At 41.0% G+C, this 22,301-nt stretch overlaps 1 protein-coding gene across 5 annotated transcripts in view; it reads right to left on the bottom strand.

Moving 5' to 3' along the window:
- The window catches only part of MICU3 (mitochondrial calcium uptake family member 3), a 47,386-nt gene extending 32,582 nt beyond the window's left edge, over positions 1 to 14,804 (bottom strand). For 3 of the 5 annotated variants that reach the window (XM_035324347.1, XM_035324345.1, XM_035324348.1), the window contains exons 1-3: positions 14,483 to 14,804; positions 4,397 to 4,550; positions 103 to 134 (exon numbers count right to left, since the gene is read on the bottom strand). In XM_035324347.1, coding sequence (XP_035180238.1) covers positions 103 to 134; positions 4,397 to 4,550; positions 14,483 to 14,770 — 474 coding nt within the window. In that variant the 5' untranslated portion in view covers positions 14,771 to 14,804. The remainder of the gene's footprint in view (positions 1 to 102; positions 135 to 4,396; positions 4,551 to 14,482) is intronic. The other 2 variants (XM_035324346.1, XM_035324344.1) reach the window with 1 other exon arrangement.
- Between the last annotated feature and the right edge of the window lie 7,497 nt (positions 14,805 to 22,301).

Raw genomic sequence — 22,301 nt, 5'->3', positions numbered from 1 at the left:
AAAACCTTTCTTCTGCAACCCCAAGTTTACATCATGGAAAAAGGCAGTTGTAGCAAAACGTATGGTTATAGGAATTATTCCAGCATAGGAATTATTACCCACCTGCTTTGAAAGGGATCGCCACTTTTTAGCACCTGCAACAAAAGACAAAGTTATGAATATACCAAATTTAGTTATGTCAATATGATGTCATTAAAATAATACTACATCCGCAATCCCTCATTTCTAGCCAAACAAGAAGTATTTTCCCTACTTTATTAATGAGGTAAGTCCTCAGCCTGGTTCAAAAAAATTATCTTTATCTTATTAATAGAAAAAAATAGTTTAATACATACCTAGACTCCTAACGTTCAAGAATCATTTCAGACTTACAATTTTTAATCAAACTCCACTTTAGCATGAGAAAATACATTCTATCTCCTAAACACATCATTAAAGCATTAAACTGGAAATAGAGAGCATTTGTGTTAACTTGTGGTATCAATGAATAGTCTGAACCATAATTTAGCAGCAATAGTATTACAATTCTGACTGTAAAGGAAACCTAGATTCTAGCCCTTGCTTCAGTTCACTAGTCATGTATTTTAAAGCAAATACATAGAAAAAAAATCCTTGAAACAACATCAGAAGCTGGGACTCCTTTCAGCCATTCCTAAGAACTTCTTAACTTAGGAAGAACTTCTTTACTGAAAAGGTTGTTAGGCATTGGAATAGGCTGCCCAGGGAAGTGGTTGAGTCACCATCCCTGGAGGTCTTTAAAAGACGTTTAGATGTAGAGCTTAGGGATATGGTTTAGTGGAGGACTTGTTAGTGTTAGGTCAGAGGTTGGACTCAGTGACCTCGGAGGTCTCTTCCAACCTAGATGATTCTGTGATTCTGTGATCAGATTCGTGCTCCCTTTTAGAGCCTCTGTTAATTTTTTTGTAAGGAATTTTAACAAAGAAGCTGAAGAGTTCAGAACTGAAATTGCTCATTACACCTGAAAACTCATAATGAATAAGACTGAACAGAAGCTTTCTTCCTGAAGCCTTAGTATGAAAGAATCCAGGAGCAGATGATACTGGCATTTGACAACAGTTGTCTACAACCACCTAAGAATTCAGAACTTGATGTTTATCACCACCCTCTCAAGACAAACCTTTGCACACATTCAGTATCAAGATAAAGCACTGCAAATATCAGAATTTGCAAAGGTACAAAAAATTGATTATGTGGTCAAATAATAATATTCTTGGGTAGTAAAGGCTAATTTTTATAGAGCAAAACACCCTCTGGTGCTATAAAACCCTTTCTCACGGTAGTGTCCATGCTTCATTAAATAACAACCAGGACGCAAAAGCTACTCACTATGGTCTCTTACTGGTTCGTGGTATGACACTGACTGAAATTTTAGTTCTACGCCTCAGCAATAGCACTAAGAGTGTCTGCAAATCCCACTGCAAATATGGTGAGGTTATATCACACAACATCATAACATGAGCCAATTTTTTTATATACTTTTCAGTTTATTTAATGTCAATTAAAGCTTTGTCTCAAAATACTAAAACAAAACAACCTCCTTTACCACATAAATCACTGTATGTTTATGCAAAAATGGGGAATAATTATATCTAGCTTTCCAGCCAGATAATTTCTCATGTTATATATAGATTTATCCTTCTAGACAAGCAAGTAAAGTTTTCTGTCTATATACATACTTCTTACAGCTCAGTATTAAGTTGAAGTTTTTATAGTTATCAAGAGCTTTTTAGCAAAACAAACAAAATATTTCCTCTTCTTTTAATTGACTTTCTGAACATATAAACACGCATTCAGATGGTAAAAATGTATCAAGCATGACTATTAAGATATATTTTCCCAAATGAAAGCCTTCACCTTAAAGGCAGCAGCAAAAAGTTAATTATACCATTTATTTCATATTTGACTCCAGCTGCCTGGAGTCAAAAGTTACATTTTATAAAAGAAAAATATACTCTTACCATATTAGTTAGTGTTTAATCAAAAAAAGGAAGTGAACACCCTCTTGACTTTTGTAGGGGTTTACAAGATTTCCAGAGTAAATCAATCACAATAGACGCATTCACTCCATCAAAAATCTCATTCAGGTCTAGTATCATTAGCTTTTCTATAAAGCAGACACAAAGAGCTACTATTATTACTCTTCAAAGGGTGGTTTTGCTTTCTGACAATATTTAAGACCTTTATAGTCTTCATCCATAAAAAAAAAATTAAGCATATGTTCTTCTTTTATGCAAAAATATAGACACTGTGGTATGTTGGCCTGCACGGACCCTGCTATTTATAGTTTCAAACAAAACTAAAATGATCCAAAATTACAAAGTATTTCTAGCAGGTATTATTTTATTCAGAAAAAGACTTTATTTAAACTTACTTCCTTTAGGAGAACATAATGAAGACAGATAATTAAGATGTGCAAACTGACAAAGCAATATAAAGATTAAAACTAAACATTCAGAGATCAGAAGCTAGAAATGGTACTAAGTACATGTCATTTACTTCATTTATTATTTCCTATTTGTCAGCCTTCTATCCAAGAGGTCAGCCCAGTTCTGCCTAAATATCCTAGATGACTTCCATCATAATGAAGTCATCCACTTCTACTTAGTTGCAGCCTCCTACACCATCCCTTAAAATAATTATCTTAGTCATGTAATCTATTAAACTAGAGTATAAAACTAAAAGGCATGCAGGTTGGTTTTGCTTTCTGTCTCCGAGATCGACTGGATACATGGGAAGGATTTTGACACAAGCAAGGTTTTTTACACTCAACTCAGAAGGGTTCTTCATTGTTTGAGTTCCTGATCTCTTCTCTTTTGACATGATATGAACAGAATATCCTTGTAGGCTTAATACTTTTATTTTTTAAACATCTGAATACTTGCAGTGAGGGAGGAAGATACCTAAGTTTAATTAACATGAAAACTCTTACAGATGTACCACATATGCAGCTTAGACAGACTAGTCAAAACATCATAAAATGAATTTAAAATGAAGTAGATTATTTAACCGATGCCCAGTAAATGACACAAATACTCCATAGACACACATGGCTATGCTATGGGATGCACTGCCAATGGAAAAGCTGTTGAAACCCACTTTCACAGTGACCAAAAAAAAAAAAAAGGAAAAAAAGGATAACCTGGAGATCTGGGTAAAGAAAGTAGATCCAACGTGCTGATGTGTAATTATATATATATATTTTGTGATAAGGAATCTGCTTTCTCTGTTTCAAATGGAGAGCAAAAAAGGGAATGAAGATTTGCTTCCTGCTAAGTGCTTCAAAGTTTTGCAAGTTTTCACTCCCTAAGCATCTATCTTCTGTCTTCACTGTCACGAGATTACATCTTTATTCAAATGTTATGGAAGTTTTGATCATGGATGTGCCATGGCTAGGTTCTTTCCTCTTTGTTTCATTACAGCTAACATAACAGTGGGGAAAAATCTGCAGAGAGCTTTAAGAGCTCCTTGACTGTTTTACCTGCTTTTGACTGCTCTCTGTATTAGCTTTGTGGTATAGATCTTTCTTCCTGAAGTCTATGGTAAGGTATTATACACGTCACATCTGAGCAGAGATACTCTCATTTCTCAGTTGTGTGCTGCTACCAATGCCCTGCAAACAAAAGTAATATTGGAGCAGCAATGGATTGTAACATTCATTTACTCTTTGGTCACTCTTTGATATTTAAAGCAAAAATTTTAGAAAAAGTGAAATGAAGTTGTTAGCTTATTTTTCATCAATTTAATTAACACGCAGCGCTAGAAAGTGTAGAAAGTAGATTCCCCAAAGGACTGAAACTCCTGCTCAAAGTTATGTTATCTAGAAAACCATGACATGCTTATAGAATCTCTGTAGAACAAAACCAACCAAACAACAAAAAACAACCCCCCTCCCCAACAAAAATGATCCCAGATGACAATTTAAGATTGCAAAAATTGCAAACCAATGCTATCCTAAATTATTTAGAATACTGGATTCTTGCTTGCCGATTTACACAGAAAGTACACAGAGGAGGTGAGTTTTACAGCAACACTGGTCTGCTTGGAAAGAAACCAGAACTGTAACTGTGTCAATGCAAAAGGTAAACATGAATTTGTCTTTCATGCCCATTACGCTGTGTGTGACCTCTAAGGTAAGAATGTTTATCTAATGTTTTCTGAGGGAATCCAAAAAAAAAAGTATACAGATGTTTACAACCTAGTAGAAATCAGGACACTGTCTGCATGCATTTGGATACCGTTACAGATAAAATTCTGGAAGGTTCAGCATCTTTTCACCACAATCAGTAACAACATTAGTAATCAAAACTAAAAGGAAAAATAACATAAACCACCATCACTTCCCAAGTAATTTTATCAATATAAAAATCCCGCTTACGTTTGGGTTCATCGTTTGTGACAGCCTGAATGAAGTCATATGGAGTCATATACAGCTGCCCTTCAAATTCTAAACTGGCAAACCTACGAAACCGTTGCTCCCGAGGTGTCGCATAAAGGTGCAAATCTTCAAGGTCTGATCTGCTTTCTGTAACCTTCAAAGACAGAAGGAAATAATTTCAATGTACAAAAAGCATTGTTTTACAATTGCCACTGCCATTCGCTACAAAGAAACTGTAAATGTAAAGGTGATAATTCATAAAGTCAAATCCAACCAAATATTTTTGTACAGTTAGAGCTGAAATTAAGATTTTTACTGCTATAATTTTCAGTCGTCTACAATTTTAACAATAAATCTTCGTGCACTGAAATTGTTGATACTACTCAAGCTCGACGGGGGAGGAGGACTTAGGCTCATGAATCAGAGAAAGGAGGGCAATTTTAACTCAAAGAAGTCAGTGTAACTTGAGCAGTCAGACTTTAAATGACTGTGTTAAAATTATTTCAGTTGTCTGACATTTCCAGAAGAAAATTGAAAACTTTTTTTTGTATTGCTTTTTCATGTAGAATGCAGCTACTGACAGTAATAGGTGAAACACCTCCATAACTCCATTTACACAATGCAAACCTTCTATGATGATTGCTGTTTCAACTATCTACTGCAATCAAAGCTATCATACTCAGGGAACAGAATAAGAGCAGAATTACTCCTCCAGAGGTACAGAAGTATTGTATGGCATGGAGTTCACACAACCCATGAGAGGTTTATAGATATTGGCCAATTCTGTTGTGTTCATCATCCCACTATTTTTAAACTTAGTAGTACAAAGCTGTAAATATTCTAAGTTGTTGTATCTTTATTTTATACTGTCAAAGCTTCAAACAGAAAATATACTACTACTAACTGAAAGCTTTTTTTTTTCAACCTCAAAGCCAGGCAAACTCCTCCATGGTGGAATCAATAACTTGAAGAAACTGCGTGTTTCTTGAACGTGTTTTCAGAGGTGAAAAAGATAAAATCCAAACTGCTTCATAAAAGGAAAAGAAAGGATATACCTAAATCCATTTCATATATAGGAGTCTTGGTACTTGGATATTTTACCTAGGACATTTTAACCTGCCTTCTAGAAGGAAGAAAAAAAGATGACTGAGTACATAGTTCTCTTTCTGGACTGTCTCTTGTCCCTCTGAAATTATTGCGTCTACAGGGGAGAAGGAAAAGGGAATCAAATTTAGTTTCAATGGCAAAAACGGTCACAGAAATTAATTCTAAATGAAATGCTTATACATTCATTTAATTTTTAGTAGGCTGCTCTATATACAAATATTCTATACTTCTGACTGAGAATCAGTCTTCCATAGTTTTTTTTAAATGATTACTCAGTTAAATGTGACCAATAAAAAATATTCTAACAACCAGACCTACAAACACACATATAATCACAGGATTGGGTTAGAAGGGACTTTAAAGACCATCCAGTTCCAAGCCCTTGCCAGGAGCAGGGACACCTCCCACTACATCACGTTGCCCAAACCCCCATCCAACCTGGCCTTGAGCACTTCTAGGGATGGGACATCCACAGCTTCTCTGGGCAACCTGTGCCAGTGCCTCACCACCCTCTGAGTAAAGAATTTCTTCCTTATACCTAACCCAAATCTCTTTTACTTTAAAGCTGTTAACCCTTGCCCTATCACTACACCCCCTGACAAGGAGTCCCTCCCCAGTTTTCTTGCAGGCCCCCTTTAGGTACTGGAAAGCCTCTAAGGTCTCCCCGGAGGGGAAAAAAAAAAAAAAAAAAAAAAAAAAAAGACGAATTCTCTTCTGACATATCCATATTCAAGCCAAAATAGTTATGTGCTACTGCTGTTTGAATATAGTCTTAGTGATCCTTCTACAGTCCAGTGGCATTCAAGCTATGCCTTCATGTGGGATTTACACAACACCATTGTTTTGGTAGAGCTTGTAGCGACATAACTGATTATCTTTGTATTTGAAGTTTAATAATCTATCTTTTTTTTGATACATATGTTATTTTATCACTATTACAAACATGCTTTTGAATAAATGCAGGTTGTAAGCATGAGTAATATAGCAGTACCTCTGCAAAGTCAACTTTCAGGAAAGAAACTGCTTCAAGGCCATATTACACGTGCAGTATGTGTAATCAATTGTAATCAATCATAACCAATCACGCATAATCAGAAGAATCTGTAGGTAATACATCATTCAAGAAATATCATCTCACCTTGACTGTTAAGATTTGGAGAGCATGTTGAGTTTCTTTGTTCTCGAGAAACTCACACCATCTCAGGTACTGCTGCTTAGTATTTCCCTCAAGACACTTAAAAAAGGATTTGCAAAATTCTCAGGCGTATCTTAACGTTACCTTAAGTACCCTACACTAATATAAAACAACATACTGCAAACATGGAATTTTTGAGACACGTTTAGACTCAATTCATGCCAGCACTCTGGTCTCCAAAATCTTATTTTCCGCTTCACCTTCACCAGTCTACGTTTTCCCTCTGGCTAAATAGCAATACCAGTATTTTACCCTCTGGCTAGAAGTCATTGCAATCCAATAGAAATACTGCTGGCCACCATTAAGAGCCATACCTCTCAATACCCTGCACACCCTTGGTCTGGCACTTAAATGCTCTATTTGCTAAGTGTCAAACTGGATAAGTGTACTGATCCGAATTTTTTTTGTTTTCGTGGTGTTATTTCTTAGCCAGACAAAATCCTGGATCTGTCCCCAAAGCACAGTATTTGTTCCAAAACCTAGGCCACAGGAATTTGTAGCTTATGGAAAAGAAAGTTTCACCTCTCCCAGCAGAAACCTGCACCTACTTCAGGTTAGCATGGTGGGGAAATCACAGTTTAAGCATAATTTTAGTCTAAGGTATAAAAATACCACTTTACTATGAACTTTGTGGTTTCACCTGAAAGAATCAGAACAATGCTACTGATTTAACATGAACTCAAATGAATGTACACAGGGCTTAACTTACTGTGCCAGATCACTGGACTCACCTATCAAGTGTCCAAGTGTCTAGGCAGGGCTTGGCTGCGGAAGACTCTAGGCACAAGCATTACTAAACTGCCAAGTAAAGCCACCTATGAAAGCTTTCCTTCTTCTACTACTGCTTATTAATTCATGAAACTTATTTGCATAGAGTCTGTCATTGTTAGAAACTACTTAATATGCTAATTAAAAAGTCGAGACATCCTAAAATGCTACCTCAACCCATACCTTTACAGGCATTCACTTAAGGAGTTCTCAACCTGTAATTACAATGTCTCCTCAATATATTCTCCCCGACTTTAGCAGATTATACTCCAGTGAGGCAAGTATGAGAATTTTTGTGACACCATGATTTGCTCTCAATTGGTTTATTTGATATTTTCGCCCAGGTTAGGCAATCTTGTTATAACAGCACTAGTATCAAATCCGATGGACGCAGGAACGAGACACAGAGAGTAGATACTGAATACCTCAGGAAAGGTACTCTTAGTGAGGGAGTGAATAGCATTCGGTAAGATTCCAATTTCTATTTGAAGTTTCATGATCTTATCCAGACTAAATCTCTCTGTAATTACCAGCAATCTTCAAAAAAAAAAAAAAATACTTTCATGAAAGTACATCTCTTTGACAAACAAAAGAGGGGAGATTTTTTTTATGCTTCTGTTTACTAATCCTCTGGGCAATCCTACCTGCAAACTACAATGATCTCGCATCGTGTTATGGTTCTTTTGAAAACTGGACATGGTAATTCCCTTCGAGCAGAATGTGACGAACCTCCCGGTAGCAGTATTATCTTAACTTTAAGCGTAGCAGGTTAGTTCCTGTTTATCTGTGCATGCGTACCATCTACTTCACTGAGCTCGCTGGAAAAAAGGTGGCTGACACCAATAATCCAGGTGATGGCCGTAATTCCCATCCTTCCACCTCACAACTGATCAAGTAGATGCAGAAGGGGGAGACTGAGGCTCAGCAGCTCTCACAAACCATGTGTTATCTTCTCCCTGCTCCCACAGGAGCCTAAGCACCAGGAGTTGTAAACAGTTTGTGCCTCTCATCCCTCTGCCCTTCCCCTTTCTAAGTCCAGTGCATCTTTGTTAAGGTCGCTCAGCATTTTTAAGTCAATCAGCTCTGAATGCATTCCAAGCAGCATCTCTTTTAGAGTGATACCACCCTGTATTTTCTCCCTTAAACCACAGCAAGAACTTAACTGAAGGAAATCTAGGCCGAACTCACTCCCATTTTGTATTCATAGCTCAGTTACTGTGTCTGCCAGCACTGCCAAGTCAAACAGCCCCAAAAGTCCACTCTCATCAAAGATTTCCTTGTATTAGTCCAACTGCCTTAAGGCATGGTTTCATCTCCATTTCTAGTCCCATATTTCTCTTACTGGCTCTCTTACCTCACTGATATGATGTCTGAATTTGGTATAACGTGAATTAAGCTGGATGGTTACACTGAAATCCATGCAGTAACTCTAACCTGCCGTAAGATGGCCTGACGCTGGACACAAGCTCACACAGTGACGTCAAGGTAATTAAAACACTGCAGTAGTTATGACCTCAAATTATTTGAAAATATCAATAAATGGTAATGATACTGCTCAGGGTCAGCAGAAGCACGGTGCAGACGATAAAACATGAAATCACTACTCTTCCTCTTAGAGGAGAAATGTCCTTTGCCAAGTGTTAGTCATAGAACGTTAAGTCAGTAATTATGAAGTTTTATTCTGTGGCCAAAGATCTATTTTTTCCCATAGAGACAAGCTTAAATGCCAGAGACAGGATTTTTATTTGAAAATTAGAAAAACTGGTGCCTACAAGCAGAAGTAACCCAAAAGAACATATTATCAAAACCCATAACAACGCTTCAACTTTCAGGTCCTAAGAATATCTAAACTAATGCAAAATATTTTACAGAACACACAAAAATACACTCTGTATGTACATGTATATGAAGTGAATGGCTCCAACAGTATCATAAAAAACACACGTTTGTTGTGTTCCAAGTCAAATCAGTGTTCTTTTGCTTTTCCCAACTGACATAAAGGTGAGACTATTTTAGCTAAAGAAGCCAACATTTGCTACGAAAAGTACCTTTTGCTTGCAGTCAAAAATATGTTATGTTACAGTAGTTTAATCTTTAATTTATTTCAAGTGAGTGAGTTTCTTTGAATTTTTGCTTGCAAAGTAATCTGTCTTCCATCAATGAGAATCTGTGCAAATTATTAAAATAAAAAGGTTTTCAAAGCAATGCTGCTCCTTACTTCCTTCACTTATATTTGACTTCAGGCTTATTTAATATGCTCCCATGTAGATAAAAGTAGCACAATTTTGTTTTCATGCTGGGTGGCCAAAAGGTTAAACGTCAAGTTCCCAGTGTGGGGAAAATCCCAAAGTAGACAAAATTGTTTTGATGCTTAGTGAAGTTATATTTCTAGCAGCTACTTAGATGTAGCACAGCCAACAATTTTGTTAGTTGATCCCTTTTCTCTAAGACAAGGACATTATTATATTAAAATATTTACAAGCATAGGAAGCTGGAATGAGTTTAAAATGCTGTAAAAAGGGCCCTGTTCAAATACAATTCCGTTACAGGAAATTCTTGGGGTAACAATGTTTATCTAGAAGCACAGCTATTCCAGAAATCCTCCAAAATTAGTATTACACTGCCATATTCTCCAACAGTCCGTCTTGCATAAGTTTGACATGCAGATTACTTGAACTCTTCCAGCAGCTCTTCCAGAAGATTCAGTCTGCGTGTATACCCTGCTATACATGTCCATATGCTTCGCTGCGTGCGAGACTGAAACATGCTGGATCTGTCTCTCCCAAGCACTTATCATCCCTTTTTAACAGCCCGAGGAACACAGAAGTAATGCTGAGAGGAAAATGTTCCTTTTCCATCAACAAGGCTCTGCGACAGCTGGCTGGCAAGCACTATCCCTCGCAGGGTGATTACATGGTGAAGAGCATCAGATGTTATCAGCCAACAAGCAAACCACTTGCCTACATTTGGCAATTGACCTGCTACATGAAATGCACAAGGCATATGGAAAAAGGTTAACTACAAGTGATCCTTGTGAAAATGATCCTTTACGCATCTCTTCAAGCAGCATCCTCTTTGAGGAGGCAGAAGAGCCTGCTCTGTAGGGGCATTTGCCTTACTTTTTAGAGTTAAACTCTTCTTCATTTCATCGAGTTGGAAATATATGATGTAATCTACTCAGAAATGTGCTACTACAAATAAACTTGACCTTTTGAGTATTTTCACAAGGAGAAAGAGAGAGTTTCATGGTACTGCTGAGGTAGAAGGAAAAAACCCTCTGAGAAACATCCAAAGCATGCAGCTTCCTTCTGGAAAGGAGCATGCCTTCAAGAAACATGGTAAGTAAATATTCTGTGTCTGTCTCTCCTCAACTTCCCTTTTAATTCCTAAGTCACCTCTGAAGGAAGTGATTCTCAGCAGCTGTTCATAAAAACGTCTGAACATGAGGACCTGGAGTTCACTACCTTTACACAATGACAATACGATTACAGAAGAGATCTTTTTGGGGTGCTAAATATGTCATCATCGGTATTTCCAAGAAAAATTTTATAAGCTGCAGAGATGACACGGGAAGTAAGGAACATGGAAGCAAGGAACTGGAAGCCAGATCTTCTGATACCACATTATTTTTTTCTAGCACTGCGATAATGTGCTGAAAAAGCATGATACACAGCTGTCCTGACAAGGTAGATACCTCATGAACAGAACGTTGTTTGAAATCTTCAGGATCAGGGCTCTTTTGGCATCAATACCATTCTCAGTTGTCAGTACAGATAATCTATATCAAAATAACTGTTGTCTCAAGGAGTTTCCTGTTCTGCATAAGCATCTCCTAGACCCGCAAAGGAGCTCTCTCAGTCCTTACCAAAGCCTTCAGGCACGATATCAGCAGGTCTGGGTGCAGAATTTTACTTGATTCTGAAACATTACATGGAAGTGACCTGGAAATTAAGTGGAAGGCTTTGTGGACTTTAGTAATGAATTCAACAGCAGAACTGTTTGCCACATCACACGTGTCGCCACATGTTAGTGACACATATTAGCATTTATCTGACTTCTAGGAAAGAGCAACTTCTTATTCAGCTGCACATAAATTCACAAATCTGTTGCTCACCGGGTTTCATTTTGTAAGCATTTCATAGCACAGAAAGATCTGCAGCTCATTCAGACACTCTCTTTCTCCAGGAGACTTTTTTTTTTCCAGTTACTCTCAAATGATGCACATCATTCCTGAACTGGCCGGGAATGGGGAAGTACCCCCATCAACATCCACATCATCTTCAGTCTTAGGCATGCAATCCCAAAACTCTCGTAAGATTGGTTCCATACCAGTAAATACTAGACACAATGGGTAGGACAAGGCAACTAATTACCAAGGTGGATATGCTAATGTCATTTTCCTAAATATTCCTTTACTTTTCCCAAGCATTATTTGCACTCAGTGGTAGAACCTGAAGAAAAGTAACCTGTAGCGATACTACCTGGGCCAAGCACAACTCCTCCCATAGGCCATATGAAGGTTACCTGGAAGCTGTTGGCCTGCAAGCTGTTCTTGGAAAGTCACAATAAAGTAGGTTTAAAAAAAAAAAAAAAAAAAAAGACACAGGCATCTTTTTCAGTATCTAGGGGGACCAGAAACCTATTCTGCTGCTTACTGGAGCTGCCTAGATGAAACAAGGCTGTTCTGCCTATTACACTTCCATAAAAAGCCACCTCAAGAAATAAAGAACACGTGGGAATTAAGGACTGTTTACGACTGCCTCATCCATACCTATCTTGAATTATCCCGACCATTTTTAATATCTAAGTACTTTAATATTTGAATACATTGTGATACTGTCTTCACTTACAAGTCGACAGCGCACTAACCATTAAAAACTACTTTTTCCATCGTCAATTAATATTCCAGATTTTTTTTAATGGAACCAATACATGGGAAGAGATGCATTTTGTGTAGCACACACTAGAATATTTGAGATTTGTTAAGAATCTCCATCAATTCCATGTTTTGAGGAGAGGATTTCAGGTTTTGCAAAGAGGTGATCACTTTGACTGTTCTTTTAAGTTGTTGTTCTAATAAGAAGTTGTGAGCCTACAAAAACCTTCATCCAAAAATACTCATTTTTTTGGATGGAATACTCATTTCCATCTGCTACATGAAGCCCCAGAAATAAGGCAAAAATCATGCAGTGCAATTCCTTCTAGCAGCTACTGCAGCTCACTATAGCACCAGGAAGCAAGAGCAGAGACACCAGCTGCCTCTTCCTTCAAACGATCCAAGTAAGAAGCATCTGGGAAGGCCATCCTGCTGGACGGAAGATTATGAACAACACACTCCCATTGCACAATACCATGAATAACATTCGTGGTATTTTATTCACGGAGGTATTTTAGATGCCTGTAATGAAAGAGCAGGCACAACTCTTGAGGGCAATCACAAATGGCGCACAGATCACTGACCGAGCTCACGGTCAAACTACTCTTGGTAGCTGAACAGCTAGACCCAGTATCAAACTATGGCATTCCTCTGTTGCCACACAAACCCTTCTGCAGGGCAACCGCCAATGATAGGAAAAGCACATGAATACATTAATTCAAACCAAAACTTTCACACCTATTTGATCCTCATTTTGGGAGGATGGGTAGGGGGGGCAGAATTGAAAGGATGTTTTGTCACCCCAAATGCTGACCATTAAGATCTGCAACTTGAAATCAATGAGAACTCTCATTCAAAATAAAAGATGGAACACAAAGCCAATACATCAATCGCTCTCTGTGCATTTAGTCTGGCTGCACAAGCTGAGTGGACGCATTTCAACTTACTCCTTCAGATTTTATTGTTAACCCAATTGAAACCCCAAATAACTGCTTTCTCTTTTCACACAGGCGCACAAAAATAAGCATGTTCATTTGTTCTTTCTTTTTCCCTCCCTGGTGTTTGACTCTACAGCGTTCAAAAATATTCTGTGTATAGAAAGTAGACATTTTAATTTACACGTTATTTTATATTGGTTCAAATCTAACCTTAGCTCTGACATCTAAGCTCTACTCTTTGCAACCTCAACACTTTGGAAGTTATGCGTGTTAAAAACGTCATTCCAAGTCACGCTAAATTTATTGACTTTTCAAGGACGCAGCAGCCGTATTTCCTTCAAAAGAAGTCCCGGAATTAAGACTGGATAAGTCAAATGATGTAAAGGTCTGTCCAATCAAAATGGCATGAAAGGCTGAAAGAGTTTCTTAGGTCCTCTACGCCCTGGTACCAGACTTGAGACCACAAGTAGGTGCAGGATCAACAGTACCTGGCTCCCTTTCGCTTCATACATGATGCTGCCCATAGAGACCGCCTTTTGGCTAATAACGATGGCAAACGTGCTACCAGCGTTCATAACTGAGCCCAAGGCCTCCACTGTAAAAATGCAGAGCCTGTGCCCGCATATATTATAAGATAAACTCGATGTAAAGAAAGTGGGCCACTTGCACCACTGATTTTCAGCCTTAGGAGCCATCAGCCTGCCTAACCACGGCTCTTGCCATTTTAACAAACCTGTAACTTTCAATGAAAAAACGGACAGACAGACATCACCACCATATGCTAAGCACAGCACCGTGCAGGATTTTCTCCCTATGGGGGAAACTTCAGTCCCCATGGGGCTGCCAACTCTTCCTGGCCACCCGTGGCCGGCCGGCCACCGCACCTGCCGCGTTTCTCACCAGCAGCAAGCACCGAAGTTCCGAGGAAACCCCCGTGCGGAGCACAAGACGCAGGTTTTGTGCTACCAGCAGCGGTTCCCCTTACAGAACAACTTTTCATAAAGCAGAAGGTGATTAAGAGCTCCACAGACGCAGGCTGCTCACAGCGGGAGCCTCCCGGCGCTGGCTGTGCCCAGTAGCGGGACACCCCCGGGGAGGCAGGGCAGGGCAGCCCCCCGCCCTATACAGCCCCCTCTTCTCCATCCCCTTCGCCCCGGGTCGGAGTCCTGCCGCGGCGGGCAGCGGCCCGGCTCCCAACCTACCGTCTCCTTGGCGGCGGCCGCCACCGGAATGGGGAGCAGCGCCCGGGCTCCGCCCGCCTCGGCGGCTGCCGGCTCCCGGGGGGGCTCCCGCCGCCGCTCGGACAGCCGGTGCCCCGCGTAGCCGGCGACAGCCGCTCCAGCCGCCGCCGCAGCCGCTGCCCAGCCCAGCTCCCGCCGCCCCCGCCTCGTCCCGGCCCCGCCGCCGGCCCACAGCCGCCGGCCGGGCTGGGCGCCGGGCGCGGGGCACAAGCGGCGGCGCCACCGCAGGAGGGTGCGCAGGGCGGCCATGGCCGCGGCTCCGCCCCGCTGACGGGCGCACGGAGCCCCCGAGGGGGAGAAGGGGAAAGCTCGCGAGAAGCGGGGAAGGGGTGGGGAAGCGGCACGACACCGCCCCACTGCCCCCCTCCCGTCCCCCCGTCGGTACCGGAGGTCTCTGCCAGTCCGACCGTTGTGGTCGTAGCGAGGGGTGCCCGAGGGGCGGCCCCGGGCAGCCGCAGGGTTTTGTGCCCGTGTTGGGCTGTGAGCGGGCGGGAGCCCAAAGCCGGGCTGCTCAGGGCGAAGTTGCAGGGCAGGGTGTGTAGAAAGAGCCCTGAGTGAGGACTGAGCTTATTCGTGGGCATTGTGGTGTACAGTCATGGAATCACAGAATATCTCCAGCTGGAAGGGACCAACAATGATCCAAAAATCAGACCGTGTGTCTGACAGCAGTGTCCAAACACTTCTTGAACTCTGACAGGCTTGGTGCTGTGACCACTGCCTTGGGGAGCCTGTCCCAGTGCCTGACCACCCTCTGGGTGCAGAACCTTTCCCTAACCCCCAGCCTGTCCCTCCCCTGTCCCAGCTCAATGCCATTCCCTCAGGTCCTGTCGCTGTCCCCAGAGAGCAGAGCTCAGCGCCTGCCACTCTGCTCCCCTCGTGAGGGAGCTGCAGGCCGCCATGAGGCCTCGCCTTGGCCTGCTCTGCTCTGGGCTGAGCAAACCAAGGGACCTCAGCTGCTCCTCATAAGTCTTCCCCTCTAGACCCTTCACCATCTTTGTAGCCCTCCTTTGAACACTATTATAGTTTAATGTCCTTACATTGTGGTGCCCAACCACACAGTGCTCAAGGTGAGACTGCACCAGAGCAGAGCAGGACAATCCCTTTTCTAGACCGGCTAGCAATGCTCCAGAGCCTACCTTTTTGTTTTTGTAGAGTTATGCCTCTGAGGTCTTCCTTCATGGCCCAGCAATACGTCTTTACAGAAACCTGGAAGCACTAGCTTCAGAGAAGAAGGAGCTTCCAACTATACCTCATTTGGGTCATAAGCATGAAGTCTAGAGGTGACAAGAGCATCAAAAGTGTTCACTTTTACTGCTGAGTCAAAAACATTCACTGACCTTAGTTATCCTTACTAAAATGAAGATTGCTGTGAGTCCATCAGTCCCTTAAAACCTACTAATGTCCTGATCCATTTAAAATGTTGGAAACTCTTGGGGCGTGCCAGCTATATAAAGGTCTGCAGCCTGCCAAAACTAAAAATGTGAGGCTTGTTTCAGATAAACTTGCATTCAACGGTGTTGCCTGTGATGCATTTCATGTATCAAGTTGTTGTTTTTTAAGTTTATTGGAAACTGACATTCCACAATTTTTGAAACTGTGCTGTTATGTGTCCATAGGAGGCACTTGATTACAAAAGGAACAGTTTCTGCAAGTGAAATGTGAAGCAGGGAGCTAAGTGACTAATCTAATCGTCAAAGAGTCAAAGTGTCATTTAACATTGAGCCATGTAATGTTCCTTTTCTTTACTACATTGTTTAGTTGGGACCCAATTTAATTACTTAATTCCTAAATACCAGTAGGCTAGAAACCATCTCACCTCTCCTTCCAATAGCTCTCTCTATACCTCATGTTCTCCTCAGAAAAGTGGGATTCTCCCACAACCTTTTCAAGTATTTATACTGATCCTTTCAAAGTGACCTCAGACTTCAGTTTCTCCTACCCTTTTATAACTTTGCATTTTGAGGCCTTCTCATCAGCCCCCGAAGGAAACCACAGACACTTGCCATGTCTGCAGCCTCACCTCTGACAAATTTTCTTGGCCACAGTCAGCCCCCATGCATAACCAAGTATTAAAGAACAGTTCTTAATAATAATCATGTACTTTTGTCCCTAGCTGGTGGTGATGGCTCATTACCTTGTCAAGCATTTCATGATTCGTCGTTCTTCACGGTACAACCTGCATTGCCTCCTACGCTGCATTGAAATTTTGTAAGCTGCATACACACATTTCAAGTCACTGCATGCCCTGTGGCATTTATTGCAATGGTCAGGTGCAGCCTAATTTTTTTATTTTTATTTTTATTTTTATTTTTTTTTGTCCTTTAATTGTTGCAAGAATGCTCTTCCAGAGTTTTTTTTTTTTTTTTTCCTAAATCTTTGCTGGGTTTATACGTTACTATGAACAAGAAGTGAATCTGTTACGTAATTGTATATGCATGTTTGAGGAAATGCATAAACTAAACATTTAAATATGTTTAATGCATTTATACATTTTCAATTTCTAACAAAATGTTCCATAGTTACCATATTCTGTAAAGGGAGAATTGCGGCTATATTTGACAACAGGCAACCTGACAGTTCGTACAACTGTATGTATGTCCAGGGTTGATTTACCTCCAAGATAGGTCTGGAAAGGCTAGTATTTGGGGTGAATGATAGTCACTGCATTTCTTTTGATATTTTAGAATACTGTAAGCCAATTCATGAGCCACTACAGTAATTGCATTGACTTCATTATTCCCATATATTAAAAAGTATTTTTTTAATGATTACTGCTTTGTTTGTAAGTATATGTGTGTTTACACAGTGAAACGGTCGTCTCCAGATCTGAACTACATCTCTGTACTAAATGATAAAAGGACAGTATTTAGGTGTCAAGGCAATATTGCCACCTAGATGTCTAACAAGTTGTCTACTCAGGTATTTTTTCAGCAGTTGCATGACTAAGCATTCAATTTGGAAAGTTTAGTAGAACGTGGCTCTTGGATCTCTTCAGTTCTAGCTGCCTTATGAGGAGACATCATTCAGCAATGGAATTACCTTTTAAAAATAGTCTTTTTTTTTTTTTTTTTTTTTTTTTTTAAATTTTACTGGAAAAGAAATCTTTTGGTCTGCGCAGTGTCCCTGAGTAAACCTGTTTGCTGAATGCCTGATCAGTCACTTAAAACTGTAGACAAGAACCATGAGTTATCTCCCTGATCGCATTGTTTCTCTGAAATTGATTAGCCACAATTTAATAACTTTTCAATAACACCTTCATTTTTTTAATTTTTTTTTTCCACTTCAGAAAAACCAATACACATCTGTAACTACTTATGTCTGGGTATGTTAGAACTTCCCTGGTGAAGTGTTTGCTTAAGAACAAGAGCACAATTTATTTGTGCAGTAAGTCAAAAGCTGTAAGCTGTCTGTGCACATGATCCTATGTGCACAGGTTCAGAAACCATCTAATTTAAGTAAATCTATGTGTTTTTTATTTAGCGATCCGCTTGGAGAACTAATATGAAAGTTGTCAAACGACATTTGGATGCTGATATATATGGAAAAGGTCCATTTTCTGTGGATGTAACTGGATGTAAAGGTTCCTCGCTACCTAGGCAGCTCACTGCGTAACTTCTCTATCCCATTCCACTTACACGAGAGTTTACCCACAAAAACATGGGCAATAAAACAATGAATCTTAAAAAGCTCTAAGAATTTCTGTTTTCACTCAAGAAACAAACAAACAAAAAAATTAAGATGCCAGAAAGGTAGAACTTAATTTCTATAGGAAAGTTATTTTTTCAGCATTACTTTTACCTCCATTTTTTTTCATTATACATAGATATACTTACACACATATGTATGTATATATACATGCATACATATCTGTAACTACAGCAGTTCAGAAGAAAAGGTTCTGGATGTGCGTATTGCATTTTAAAGGTTTTGCGTCATCAGATTATGACCCTATTTGCACATGCAGCCTTGAAAGTTATCTTTTTTTTTTTTTTTTTTCCTAGTAAATCCTATATAAGAATACACCTTACTTCACTCAGATTTGCAGTACTCCATCAGGCTCTCACTGTAGCTTCATCCTGTTCTGCTCTTCTTGTTGAAAGCAGCCAGCCATGTTTTCTGGTCCCAGACTAGGAATAATCTGGAAATGACCATGATACACAGATGTCTCCAGCTGGACAAATTTCTTCGTGTTCTACTCAGTAGTTTTTGTTCCACCCAGTGTTTGCTTTCTTGTGTATTCATGACCTACCTGCCCCCTTTGTTCTGTTAAATGTTATTTTATAATACAATTACCATTTTATGGCTGGCATGACACTTCTGTAAAGGAGTTCTAAAATTAATAATGGCACAATACATTGCAGGACGTAAAGTTTTACAAGGTTTTCTAACCAACCTGATAGATACATAGATCTCTCTCTCTCTATGCATATGTATGCACATCAAAGATTTTGGTGCGTTGCTTTCTCCTTGGTAGCCACTAGGTTTTTCCTGTGACAATATGCTATTCTTAGGCAATGTACAGTAATTATATTGTCTATAGAAGCCCCAGCTACTTGCTATAGAAATAAAAACTTGACCACATATGTATTTGTTCAACGACGCTGAAAGTGCAGTCTCTAGGAAGTATACATAACGTTGATTAGATTGCACTGTATACTTTAAGTTCAATAATGCACTCTTGTAAAAACACTCTTCAAAATTATTTAACTTCCCATGGTATAGTCTCAGAAGGTGCATAAAAAAAAATCTCCAGTGTTATCTTTTCCTGTCACATGATTAGTGCAAACAACAAAAAAAATTCTTATCTTTTTGTTTCTTTTCTCGTGCTTTATAAAACAGCGTAACCGGTTCAGTGCCCAGACATTAAAGACTCCACTCGGAACAGATCGGCGTTACATATTCCACTCTACAGAAAATGTTTCCACTATATAACAGGAAAGATTTAGCCATAAGGGTCTTCCAGTGGATGACGGCAGAGGATATTGTTTTCAGAAAAACCTTCCTCCATTGGGTGCCATCTAACCAGAAGAGCCCTCTGCTTGGTAGGGCTTGGCGAGTACCGCTGGGACCCGGGAACGTTTTCGGTAACGGGGCATCTTTCGGCTCAGAATACACCTCCTATATACTTAGCTGTACCATCCAAGTGCATGTCCTGCAACTTAGCAGCTGTGATGAACTAATTACAGTTTGATCCTGACCTACCCGTCATGTCAATAAAAATGCTTGATGCGTGTTTCAAACGTTTCAGGTATATTTGAGTAATCAGCGTACAGGCTACTTGAGAAATAGGTGCCATATAGATAATTCAACTTTGATCTATTTCTTTGATTTAGCACTGCAATTAAGTAGATTTGGTTCAAAGAGAAAGCTCATTGGTTGATGTTTTACACTGATGTGATAATGTTTACACAGATGTGCTTTGAAATCTCGATTATGGTGGATTTTTGGGTCCCACCACATGACAGGCTCCTGTTATCTGAAAGGTAAAATAATATAACATCTATCTGTAACTGCCTTCAGAGCAGGTCTGCCTGTGCTCTCTTCTGAGGTGATTTATCTGATCATTGTATTTAGCGTTAGTTTTTTCAGTTTTAAATCCCTCCACAGTAAATCACTTGCTTTAAAGCAGCCTTTTTATAATTCAGGTGCACACAGGGGCAGTACTTAGGACTGCAATGATGAAAAGGTGTAGCATTACCTGCTTTAAAGCACCTGCCAATTAATTAGCCCTATACTCTCCACAGCAAATAAAGCTAAGCAGTCAAATCCATTTGATCTCCCAGATTTAGACGGTGACTGAAAAGACCACGGAGCAAGACTGGAGAACTAATCTTTCATGATTCTCTACAACTTTTTTGTTTAAATGAAACCTTAGACAGCCAAGCAATTCTCTCAAACTTCTGAGAGAGTTAACTGCAAAAGATCTTTGCGTTTCGTCCCTTAAAACCTTGTATTAATATTGGCAAGGAACTGCATTGCACATCTTGAACGCTAAGATGAGCCGTGCAGTTTGAGCCCTAAAATTCATGAGATATGGTAGAAAAGCAGCACAAAAGGCAGAAATTGAGTTCTTGGTTTTAATACACCATTGCTTTATCATTGCTAGTAATTAATGTGTTCCGCAAATAATTTTGCTTGTGTGAACCATTCTGCTTTTGTGTTGAAAAATGCATATGCTTAGCTAGAACAGGACAAAAAGGTCCCACATTTTTTAAAACATCATAGAAAGATAACAGGGGGCTTTTAGGATATTACATTATCTTTAATTTGTGGTGCTTACGGACTTTGATAATGGTCCCATTGCAAAACCCCAAGAAAGATGGACTAGATGGGCCATCTCTTGCTCTCTGTTTCTTCGTGGGTGCAAGCTTTGAAAATATTTATCACAAACCATGTGTCTGCCCATTTATGTTTTTAAGACCGATATACAAACGCCATAGATCAGTTTCATGTCATGTTAATGATAAATTAAATCCGAGGGAGAATTTGCAGAGGGGAAAACACCTCCCTGACTATGCCAATTTCTTTAAAAATTCCCCTCCTTGTAACTGAAGTCATAAAAGGAAAGGGTAATGCATGTACATTTTATTAGCGTTTCAGAAACAGGGAGCAAAGCTGTCAGATCTTTGTGTTTTTTTTCTTTCATGTGTGTCTGGGCAGGTCTAACCCTCAGGTAACGCCCTTTCTCCTTCTTCCCTCCTGCCTCTCCTTGCACCTGTCCACGTAATGCTCCAGCAGCTCCCACGTGGGCCCTGCTGTGGACCCGGAGCTGGTTCTGGTCCTGATCCCGGTCCTGATCTTGGTTCTGGTCCTGGTCCTGATCCTGATCCTGATACCGGTCCTGATTCCGATTGTGGTCCTGGTCCTGGTCCTGATTCCTGTTGTGGCCCTGGTCCTGGTCCTGATTCCAGTTGTGGCCCTGGTCCTGGTCCTGGTTGTGGTCCTGGTCCTGATCCTGGTCCTGGTCCCAATTCTGGTCCCAGTCCTGTTCCTGTTCCTGTTCCTGATACTGGTCCTGGTCCTGATTCCAGTCCCAGTCCTCGTCCTGATCCCAGTCCTGGTCCTGGTCCTGATTCCAGTCCCACCTGTGGTCCCGGTCCTGATCCCAGTCCTGCTCTCGGTCCTGGTCCCGGTCCAGGTCCTGATTCCAAGTCCTAGCCCTGATTCCTGGTCCTTGCCCCGGTCCTAGCCCTGGGTTGGGCACTGTCCACCAGCAGCAAAGGCACCTGTGCATGTGTATATGTGTGCATGTACGTGTGTGTGTGTGTGTACGTCTGTGTACGTGTATATGTGTGTATACGTCTGTCTGCGTGTGCATGTTTGCTGTGTATGCGCGTACATACGTATACACGTGTGTACACACGTACATGTGTGTGTGTACGCAAGTCTATGTGTGTGTACACAGGTATATGCGTATACACGTGTGTGTGTGCGGCTCTATCAGTGCGTGCCCGCCCGGGGGCCGCCCCTGCCCTGCCCTGCCCGTGCCCGAGCCCGTGCCGCCGCTCCCCGCTCCCCGCTCCCCGCTCCCCGCCGGGCCGGGCCGTGCTGGAGGTGCGATGCGCGGGGCTCGGGGTTTACAATTTCAAACGCGGCCTCCCCGCCGCGGCCGCCATTAGCATATGTCAGGGGGCCCGCGGGCTATATATACCGGCGCGGGGCCGCGCCGCCGCCACCCCGCCGCCTGGCTCGCAGCGGCTCGGCCCGGCCCGGCCCCGCCGCGCCCCCCCACATGCCCGGCAGCCGCCGCCCGCTCCTCCGCCGGCCCGCGACCCTCTGG

This window comes from Oxyura jamaicensis, chromosome 4, assembly GCF_011077185.1.
Source record: "Oxyura jamaicensis isolate SHBP4307 breed ruddy duck chromosome 4, BPBGC_Ojam_1.0, whole genome shotgun sequence".
Lineage (NCBI taxonomy): Eukaryota > Metazoa > Chordata > Aves > Anseriformes > Anatidae > Oxyura > Oxyura jamaicensis.
Note: the sequence above shows the minus strand (reverse complement) of the source record. Positions and strands in the feature narration are given on the sequence as shown.